The 11167-nt window shown below is 37.8% G+C and overlaps 1 protein-coding gene across 1 annotated transcript in view; it reads right to left on the reverse strand.

The window, feature by feature from the left end:
* The window catches only part of THUMPD3 (THUMP domain containing 3), a 36150-nt gene that overhangs the window by 9291 nt on the left and 15692 nt on the right, over positions 1-11167 (reverse strand). Inside the window, exons 5-6 of the mRNA XM_006851563.1 lie at positions 5205-5274; positions 2473-2588 (exon numbers count right to left, since the gene is read on the reverse strand). Of these exons, the coding sequence (XP_006851626.1) occupies positions 2473-2588; positions 5205-5274 (186 nt within the window). The remainder of the gene's footprint in view (positions 1-2472; positions 2589-5204; positions 5275-11167) is intronic.

Consider the following 11167-nt stretch of genomic DNA (forward strand, 5'->3'; position numbering starts at 1 on the left):
AAAATGGCCAATACCAGTCCATTTCAGCTCACTAATGCCTAAGATATTGATGTTTATGTGTTCCATTTCAACATAACAAAATAGTACTGGCATAATGGCAGACACTTAGACAAATGGAACAGAATTGAGAAGATCTTTGACAAAAAGCCAAATGGGGAAGTTAGTCTCTGTACCAAATAGTGTTAACAAAACTGGATGTCTATGTGCAGAAAAGTGAAACAGGACCAATATTCACACCATATAGAAAAATGAACTCCAGATGGATCAAAGACCTAGATGTAAAGCCTAAAATTATAAAGACTATGAATAAAAAAAATAGGGACAAATTTAGGAGCCCTACAACATGGCATAAACACACTATCAAACCTAACGGAAAACACCCAAATAGCAGAAGATAAACTCATGACTGGGATCTTCTAAAAATGAGACACTTCTGTGCATCAAAAGATTTTGTCAAAAGATAACAGACTGGGAAAAACTTTGGCCAATGACATATCAGACAGGGAACTAACCACTGAAATTTATAGAGAACTTGAAAACCTGAACAACAAAATGATAAATATAATCCAATTAAAAAATGAATAGATGACATGAACAGACATTTCACCCAGCCAACAGGAAGAAATGCTAAGAATCACTGGAGAGATGCAAATCAAAACAACAATGAGATGTCATCTCACCCCAGGATTAATAGCAAAGTACAAAAAAACCAAACAAATGTTGGTGAGGGTGTGGAGAGGCTGGGGTCCTCACCCACTAGTGGGACTGTAAAATGGTGCAACCACTATAGAAAACATTATGGCCCTTCTTAAAAAAGTTGGAAATAGAAAAATACCATATCATCCAGCAAACCCACTACATAGTATGTATAGTACATATCCTAAAAGCCAGGATACAAATATCCTACAAGCCAGGATACAAATTGGTATGATGTGCACACCCACGCTGAAAGATGGAAACTAAGTTCCCATAAACGGGAAATAGATTTAAAAAAAACTAAACCAAACTAACAGTACACATGCAGAATGGAATACTATGCTGTGTTACAGATTAATGATGACTCGGGGAAACACATGATAACATGGTTGAACCTGGAGTATACTATTCTTAGTGTAATAAAGGTAAAATCAAAGGTCAAGTATTAAGAAACCACTATTATAAAAAGTCAAAGTTTTCACACTAAAAGAAACAGTTTTTGAAGGTTACCAGGTAGGAGGGAAAAGAAGGAGAAATTACTAACTAAAGGCTAGGCACACACTAACTTGGGTTAAGGGGAAGGCAGCATACAGTAACAGGAGGCCAGCCAAAAATGACCTGGGAGTACTGTAAGATTAAAGGCAGCAGCTGCTACATACAGCATCCTGCAATAACAAGGAACTGTATGGATAGACCTACAGGTGGAATGGGTGTGGGAGGGAAAGAGGCACTGTATCTACCAATATATATATAAGAATATACATACCTACAAAGATATATATGTAGGCTTGGCAGAGGATGTTCTACACACGTGTATTTACTTTTGCTGCATGAATAAGTAAACATATCTATGAATGTAGTGGAGCATGCAGGGGGAAAACTTCTTAGATGTAATCAAACACCTTGAGGGAATGAATTGCTGGGCCTGGGAGCTTCAGGAGCATGGTCTGACTGGTAACAGTGCACAAAGACAATGTTCTACATCTCCACTGAGTAGCAACTGGGTTCTTAAAGGTTCACACCAGGCCATCTAAAATGCAACTATTGGTCTTTTCTGGTCTGGAGGGAAGAAAACTGAAGATGCATGGAGGCAATTAGTCCAATGAACTAATGACCATGTAAACACCAGCGTTCACGACCATAAGCCCAGAAAAACTAGATGGTGTCTGGCTACCATCACCAACTATTCTTAGAGGGCTCACATTAGAAAGTCCTGGATAGAGCAGTTGAAAAATGTACAACAAAACTCAAAAATCAAAAAAAAGACAAGGATTACTAGTTGAATCCCTAATGGTAGCCCTTAGTTACCCTCCAGGTATGGAATTAAATTAACCTGAGGCTCAATTTTCAGCAAAACAACAGACAGGTCTATAAGGGGAACAAAAACACTAGGTAGTTACATACCTAAAAATAATCAATGTTTGAGATTGAAAGGGTAGCATTTCTCCAAAGACAAAGTTCAAAAGAGCTAGAGGAAAGGAGGAGGAATAGAAAGAGGAAACCCAAGGATAATATGGAATAAGTGATGATACTGTTGGGATTGCAATCTACTGACATGTATGAATCATTGTATGGAAAATTGATTGACACTGTAAACTTGTATTCAATTCACAATAAGTAAATACATGCCATTAATGGACTTTAAAATTATTTTCAACAAACTTTAAAATTTAAATGAAGTCTCATAATAATTTCATTTAGGTAAAAATGATGTCACAATGCATTTGGGATTATTCATAAAGTCAGTATGAAAAATCTTTAAAATGAGATTTTTACCATTCTTGAATTTGGTTCTTGGTCAGTATAGATGAGATGTTATTTGCTGTTCTATTCACAGCTAATGAATTATTGTCACCAGCAATATGGTAACAGTTAGACCACTCAGTGGCCCCCTAAAAGACAAGAGACATGTGTTAGAAGCAGTAAACTACAAAAAATTATTACAGGAAAAATCATTTCAACAACTGTCAGTAAAAATGATAATGCAATCCAATGGTTTCTTCAAGTGGCAAAACACTACTTGAAATGCCCCAATTGCCGAACAACTGATCTTTCAAGGTTCAGATCACTTTACACACTCTGTGACACCCATTCCAGATATGTCGATGTTGTGTCTCATCTATGTATCTCAGCCACCGTACTTGTTTCTATTTCACATTATTTCTCTATTTGTCTGTTGCCCAAATAGACTTGAGGACAAGTCCGGTCTTTTATTCAATCCCTCGCACCAGCACATTTATTTAGCATTTGTTGTTAAGTGCTGCCCTTTCTGTTCCAACTCATAGCAACCCAGTATAGCGTTTCTGAGGAGCAACTGGTGGGTTTGCAATGCTGACCTTGCAGTTAGCTTGTGGCTAGCAGTCCAATGTTATCCTACAGTGCCATGCCAGGACTCCTAGTTAGCAGTAGACACCAAACAAATGTGGTTTGAAAACCAGCAACTAATTCAAATCAGTCAAACCTGAACTTGTGAATGAAGCTTTTGAATGATAACCACTATATCTGTGATAGGATTATGCAATTTTAAGTTAAAATATGTCACAGCATTTGTTTGTGAAATGAAGTGACATATATTCCTAGGAATCATGGCGTGGTGCTGTAGGATAAGCAGTGGACCACAAGGTCAGTTTGAACCACAAGGTTGGTGGTGGTTCAAACTTACAAGTTGCTTGCCGAATACCCTATACAGGGTCGATATGAGTCAGAACCAACTCGATGGCACTTAATAGCAACACCACCACCACCATAGGCCAGAACAATGTTGTAAGCAGATTAACAGGTTTCTTATAGGAAAGCAGAAAAAGGTAGCACACACTTCTTCCTTTGTAAATAGTAACAGTTCTCACCCATGAATACTGTGCTTCGTAACTTTTTCTCTTGCCCAGACACTTGAGGATAACACACTCCTATTTATAATCCTACAGACATGACTTTCAACTTTCAAACAAAAGGGAAGTTGAAGGATACAGAATTTGGGGGTGGAGAGGTAGGGAAAAGGAGAATTTAATAAAAGCCTCTCAAGAGATTCTGATTCTCCAATATTTTTTAAAATACCTGTTTTAGACTTCTAGCCTTGGAAAGATGTAGGTTTTATAGTACTTTCAAATTTTAAAGGGAGTATTTTAGATAACATATTTCATAGTTTTCTGATCAAATCTAAGTATGTATTCTGTTAATATCTTCATAATTTTTATTCATTTGGATCACACATCGCTTAGGTTTTTCTACATCTCTATCTTTACATGGAAATGGCTCAAACTTTTAACAAATTGTTGAGTCACTGTAAGTCAGAACCAATTCGATGACACCTAGCAACAACTTCTGGTTTCTTTGTGGCTCTGTTATATCTTTCTTGACAGGTAGAGAGACCCTATTTGCTATTTCAGACATAGACACATGGTTTCATGCTACAAAAGGAAAACAACCTGCTTTATTCCTAACATTCTTTTTGATCACAACTGTCATTTTTCTCTCTATAATTCATCTAGCAGACATGAGCAAGAAACAGTAGTTATGTGGTCTGTTATGATTTCCTTCATGGATTTTTAACTCCCAAATCTGATGTCATTTTCTAATTATAGTTTAGATTATTTCCCCCTCTATACGTTGCTCTAGAATTGCTCATTGTCCAGTTCCTATCCACTCACAGAATCTTGTGTGGTATCTAACTGCAGTTTATTCCCATTGGCTTTGGGTATACTATATGGGAGAATGTAATGTTTTACAAATTTAAGTGATTTTTACTAGGAATTCCCTTTTCCAAACTGTTTATAGATAATGCCATTTTTCCATTTCTTGCTTTACTTTTAAGGCATTTTTTATGAGTCCTCTCCAACTCATGTAGAGTCCTGGTGTGGCAGTGTGGGTTAATGTGCTGGACTGCAAAGGTGGTGTGAACCTCAAGGTCGGTGGTTCAAAGTCACCAGCCACTCCTTGGAACCCTATACTGGGTTGCTATGGGCAGGAACTGACTCGAAGGCACTTAACAACAAACAAAATCTCCAACTCATAGTAATTTTGAAAACGAAGAGCATTTGGGTATGTGACTTTGTCAGATTTCCCCCAAAATCTATATAATGTTTATAGTTTTCCCCTTTTTACAATTATACTTATTCCCTCTAAGACTCTAAATGGATTAAGAAGCATGACTTCACCTAATAGAGATGAACTGGCTTTCTTCCAGTTTATGCTTAAGTCTTCAACTGTCCCTCCCCAGCTTGTTTGTTACAGAAAAAGAATTCATCAGTTTGTAATTCACAGTCTTCTCTGTTATCCAGTGAATAGATATGATTAACAATCTACTCCTTTGGCACTTTAGGGCTATTTGTAATAAGTGGTTACATTTACTATTATAGTTCTTTCAAAACTCTTTGGGTCCATTGATTCAAACTTTGTAATTTCATTACGTTTAATTCTTGATGGCACTTAACAACAATTTGCACATTAGGTCTAGAACATTCCAGATGTATCACTTGCTTACCTAAAAGTTAAAGAACAGTTATTATTACCTCTATTGGTATTGCCCCTGTTCCACACATTGGATCAACTATTATATCAGAAGGCTGAGGAGCACAGAGCCTAGAGAAGAGAACAAAATAGCTTATGAGAAGAGACTTAAGCAGACGGCAAAGCTTCCACAATGCCTATTCCTGAAGCTGTAAGACGAAGAACCTATCATTCTATCATGTTAACAACAAGGAACAGTAATCTATTTACTTTGAAAATAAAACTTTAATTACATGTTGGCTCTGAAGTATTTGAAAAAAAAAAAAAGAAAAAATTTAACATAACTAAAAGTTTCCTTTGACTATCATCTGAAATCCCATTTCACTTTTCAGCTGAGATTTTAGCTTGCCTCCTTCTAGACCTTTCAAAATATACAAACACAATGTTGTTAGTATTACAAAAAATAGCTCAAACAATTATAACATTCAGTATGAGGAATTTAGTTTTACAGCCTCGAAAATCCTATACAGGGTCGCTATGAGTCAGAACTGACTCCACGATACATCACCACCACCACCATCACAACCTTGGAAAAGTGTTTTAGTTATCTTGTTAGTTAAGTGCCATCAAGTCCGTTCTGTCTCATAGTGACCCTGTATAGGGTTTCCAAAGAGCAGCTGGTGGTTTGAATCATCAACTGTGTGTTTAAGGTTCCTAGTGCTGCTTGTTGTAACAGGAATACCTCAATGAATGGCTCTACCAAATAGGAACTTATTTTCTCAGTTTAGAAGTTCAAATTCAGGGTGCTGGCTCTAAGGGAAGACTTTCTCTCTGTTGGCTCTGGAGGAAGGTCCTTGTTTATTTTGTTCCTAGGATCTTCATGTGGCTTGTCATGTCTCTTGCCCCATCTCTGATTCTCTTGTTTGTTTGTTTAATCTCTTTTGTGTCTCAAAAGAGATTGACTTAAGCCATATTCTACATTATGCTATCTAATTAATGTAACAAAGGAAAAAAAAAATTCACAAATGTCATTCTAGCCACAGCCAAGTTGTGGTTGTTGTTAAGTGCCTGACTCATAGCAATTCTGTATAGTTTCCAAGGAATGACTGGTGAGTTTGAACCACCAACCCTGTGCTTATCCTACAGCACCACACCAGGACTCAATCACAGCTACATGGGTTAGCATTTACAACACACACTTTTGGGTGAGGTTACGATACTTCTTCTTACTTCACAGATTAAGAGCTATCATGGGAACATAAAAATCACTTGCCCATGATAAACTAAGATAGTCAGGATCAGAGGTATTGTCTGAATGTGGCTTAAATGTGAAGTATCCCTCCTCAACTTGGATACTAATTTCCCTTTCCTTCTTTTGCCCTTCAAATTATGACACAGTTGATAGGTCCAGGGATGAACACTTGACCGAAAGGATGACAATCAGATCCTGTCTTCTAGAAATGTGGAACAAAGAGCTAAAAGCTCTAGGCACTGTGGGCCGGCAGTTTGATATTTAGAAATAAATGAACTGAAAGGCAGTCCTGTGCACAGATGAGCAGGTAAGAGCCTACTGACTCCCAGTTGAGATGAGAAAATGGCTGCCTAGGTGTCTGGTGGTTTCTAGGATCTGATACTATACCTTTCTTAAGATAGCTGTCAATTTTTACTCAGACTTTCCAAGATGTACCAATATCCATCTAATAAATTTCCTTCCTGTCATGGACTGAATTGTCCCTAAAAAATATGTGTAAATTTGACTGGATGATGATTTTCAGTGAATTGGCAATTGTGTAATGATGTAATTTTGAAGTAACGGAATGATAACGATTCTGCATGGTTGATGGGATGTGATCAATCAGCTGTAAAGGGGACTAGGGTAGGACTCCACACCCTTAGTGATGTCACATCACTAATCAGCTGTAATGAGAGTCTCCCTGGGGTGTGGCCTAAACCATGAGATAAAAGGAGAGAGGGATTAGCAGAGAACGGGGGAGGGGCTAAGAAGGAAAAACCAAGAAGGTACCAAGAAGGAAAAACCAAAAGTGTAGAATGTCTTTGGAACCAAAGTACCTCTGCTGAGAACCTTCTAGAATCAAGAAGATGGATGCCATGTCCCAGACGTTGAAAGGAAACAAGAACCACTCCCCAAAGCTGACACTGACTGTTCTTTTATAACAGAAATACAGTGGAATGGCTTAACAAACAGCGATTTATTCTCTCACAGTTTAGGAGGTCAGAAGTCTAAATTCATGGCACCAACTCTGGGGGAAGGTGTTCTTTCAGTCAGAAATCTCTCTGCAGTGAGAAATCTCTCCAGAGAGATGCAGAAATCAGAGTCTGCATCTCTCTGGCTCCTACCATAATGCCTGGCAGTAAATAATAAAGGCGTGTGAAATGAATGAAGACTAGGAGTTCTTCCTTATTCTGTAATTTGCTATTAAACGTACTGCATTAGTAAGTTCCTATTGTATGATCAAAATCGAAGAGGAATGGAAATAATTAGTCCAATGAACTAATGGACCATGCATATATCAGCCTCCATGATCCTGAGACCAGAAGAACTGGCTGGTGCCTGGTTACCACTACCAACTGCTCTGAAATGGATCACAACAGAAGGTCTGGATACAGTGGGAGAGAAATGCAGAACAAAATTTAAAAACCATAAAAAAGATCAGGCTTAGTAGTTGGATGGAAACTGGTGGAACCAGAGACTGTGGCCCTTAGTCTAACTTCAGGTCTGGAAATGAACTCACCCCCATGGCTCAATTTTCAGCAAAACAATAAGACAAGTCTATTACGGGAACAATAACAGTGAGGTGTGCACACTTTTGAATAATCAATCATTAAGATCAAGAGGGCAGTATTTGCCCAAGGATAAAGTTCAGAATGGTTAAGAAAGGAGGGGGAATGGAAACAGGAATCACAGGGAGGAAGTGGGATAAGAGATGTTTCATTGTGGTCATGGCAGACAATGAACTGAAATACAGTGTGTATGTATTAATGAATGGAAACCCGATATGCTCTGTAAGCCTTCACCCAATTCACAATAAAAAGAAAAGAAAGGAATATGATTTCCATTCCCTCCCTAAAAAGCATATTGAAAGATGTAATCTTTTAAAAATACCAATGATGGAGGTTGCACTTCAAAAGGACTTTCAGTAAATAAAAGAAAATCATTTTCTAAATGCTAACTGCTAAAAAAAAAAAAAAAGTTTCTATTAGATTGAACTGTGGATCCATGTAGAAGCAGGATAAAAAGAAAACAAAGATCAAAGAAAAGGAAATGCAACAGCTTAACCAACTTCCATTATATGGCAGACACAGTATATAATAGGTATTCGCAATATGTTTTTGTTTTTAATCCTCAGCCATAATTCTTTAAATTCTACATCAAACCTACTTTGTAGTCTGGAAAATGGAAGCTTAGAGAAGAAAAACGGGTCCAAGTGGCTAAAAGAAGAGCTAAATAAGATATCAGCTTTCTAAACTGAAATGGCAGTCATGATGTGGTTCTATAGGATAAGCACTGGACTAACATAACAGCAAGGTAGGTAGTTCAAACCCAGTAGCTGCTCCTCATATACATAACCCTCATATACAGAGTGTCTATGTCTCAGAACGACGTGATGGCAACTCAACAACAAACTGAAATTAAGTAGTCAAGTCAGGGGCAAGGACGGAGTAAGCAGATGTACTGAACCGATTTCTCCAACAAAGACATGGGAGATTGAGTAAAACAGAGACTGATGGTAATCATGGACCCCTGAGGATCAGAGTATCGGACAGAGAATTGAGTGCTAACTGGAAGAAGCAGCTGGCAGGAGCAGTGAGAGAGAAGAAAAGCAAGAGGACTAAGGACTGCACCCGTGATACAGTGCAGCAATCTGGAGCTTTTACAAGTGGTTGTTAATACAGTGGAGGGGAAGGTGGTGGCAAGGGGTGCAAAACTCCTTTGTGCCTGTGTCCCGTTGGTAGCCACTACTCACCCTTAACAACCAAGTGGCCAGCAGCACCCACTGCTGCGCAATCTCTGCTCTGCCTAGGGCTAGTTATCTGATACAGGGGCCCTGCTTCTCTTGTGAAGCCACCCTGAACTATGCTGCACAAACAGTGAACAGAGAACCAACTGCATTCACACTTACAGTTTCTACCATATCATCCACTAGGTGAGTGCTTGAGAATATACCAATAGACAATCACCAACTAAATATAAATACAATGTCTCAGAGAAAACAGACAATTTCAGCTTACACACAGAAACATGACAGAGTGCCTCAAACAAGTTAATAAAATACAAAGTAAAAAATATAACAGCAAAAATGATAGCGGAACTACCCGATATGGAATTTAAAAGACTGCCAATTACAGCACTTCAATGGATTGTGAGAATGATAGAGAAAACTGCAGATTAAATCAAGGAAAACATAGACAAATCTATTGAAAAATTCATGAAACAAACTGACAAAATATTGAAAAGAAGAAAAAAGAGAACCAAATAAAAAACAGCAATCAGAAAGCCAAAAGATTAATACTAAGACTTCAGGAGCAGATAATACACTGAAAGCGCACAGAAACAGAATTTTATCAATGAAATGCTGAATTAATGAACTTGAAGAAAAGTCTCTCAATATTCATCTACTCAGAGGAACAATCTGCTTGCTGAAAGCGAAGAAGACTTAAAATACTGATAAAGATCGAAGACCACTGCCTTCAGTATGGGTTGCACCTCAATGGAAAGAAAACAAAAATCTTCACCCCTGGACCAATAAATAGAGATCATGATAAGTAGAGAAAAGACTGTTGTCAAAGACTTAATTTTGCTTGGATACACAATCAACACTCATGGGAGCAGAAGCCAAATAATCTAACAACTGTTACGCAAGACCTCTTTTAATGTATTCAAGAGCAAAGATGTCAGTTTGAGGACTAAGGTGTGTCTGAACTAAGCCATGATATTTTCAATAGACTCATATGCATGTGAAAATTGGACAGTAAATAAGAAAGACTGTAGAAGAATCGATGCATATGAGTTATGGTGTTGGAGCAGAATATTAAAAGTACCATGGACTGCCAAAAGAAGTACAGCAAGAATGCTCCTTAGAAGTCAGGATGGTGAGACTTCGTCTCTCACACTTTGGACATATTATCAATAGGGACCTGTTCCTGGAGAAGGACAACATGCTTGGTAAAGTGGAGGGTCAACGAAAAAGAGGAAGAACCCCAACAAGATGGATTGGCATAGTGGCAGCAGCAATGGGCTCAAGCATAACAATGATTCTGAAGATGGCACAGGACGAGGCAATGTTTTGTTCTGTTGTGCTTAGGGATACTATGAGCTGGAATTGACTCAACGGTACCTAACAACAACAATGAAAGGAACAATCAGAAAATAGAACTAAAAAATCGGAAGAAAGCCTAAGATATATGTGGGTTGCTATCAAGAGTATTAATTTACCTGTGATAAGAATTCCAGAACAGAATATACGAAAAAAAAAAACAAAAAACATAGAGAATACTGTCCAAGATGTGTTGAAAGAAAACTTCCCTAACACCATTAAAGACAAGAGGCTGAACTAATTCCAAATAGGAATAGATCCCAAAAGAAAAACACCAAGACATATTATAATCAAACTTTTCAAAAGCAAAGGAAAGGACAGAATCCAGAGACCAGCTCAGGAAAAACAGGCATTTACCTACAAAGGAAAACTATACTAATAAGATTAAACTCTGATTTATCAGCAGAACCCATGCAAACAAGAAGACAAAGGAATAACATATATAAAACTCTGAAGGAAACAAATTGCCAAACAAGAATCAACCCAGCAAAACTGTTCATCAATTATGGTGATAATTAGGTCATTTTCAGAACAAAGAAATCAAAAGAATTTGTAAAAACCAGGTTGGCTCTCTGGAAAGCAATATGGCATTTCCTCAGTTTCCTCAGAAGGCTGAAAATAGAAATACCTTATGATCCAGCAATTCCTCTACTTGATATTTATCCACAAGAAAAGCAAGCCACAACATG

Source organism: Chrysochloris asiatica, unplaced genomic scaffold (genome assembly GCF_000296735.1).
Source record: "Chrysochloris asiatica unplaced genomic scaffold, ChrAsi1.0 scaffold00030, whole genome shotgun sequence".
In the NCBI taxonomy this organism is placed as follows: domain Eukaryota; kingdom Metazoa; phylum Chordata; class Mammalia; order Afrosoricida; family Chrysochloridae; genus Chrysochloris; species Chrysochloris asiatica.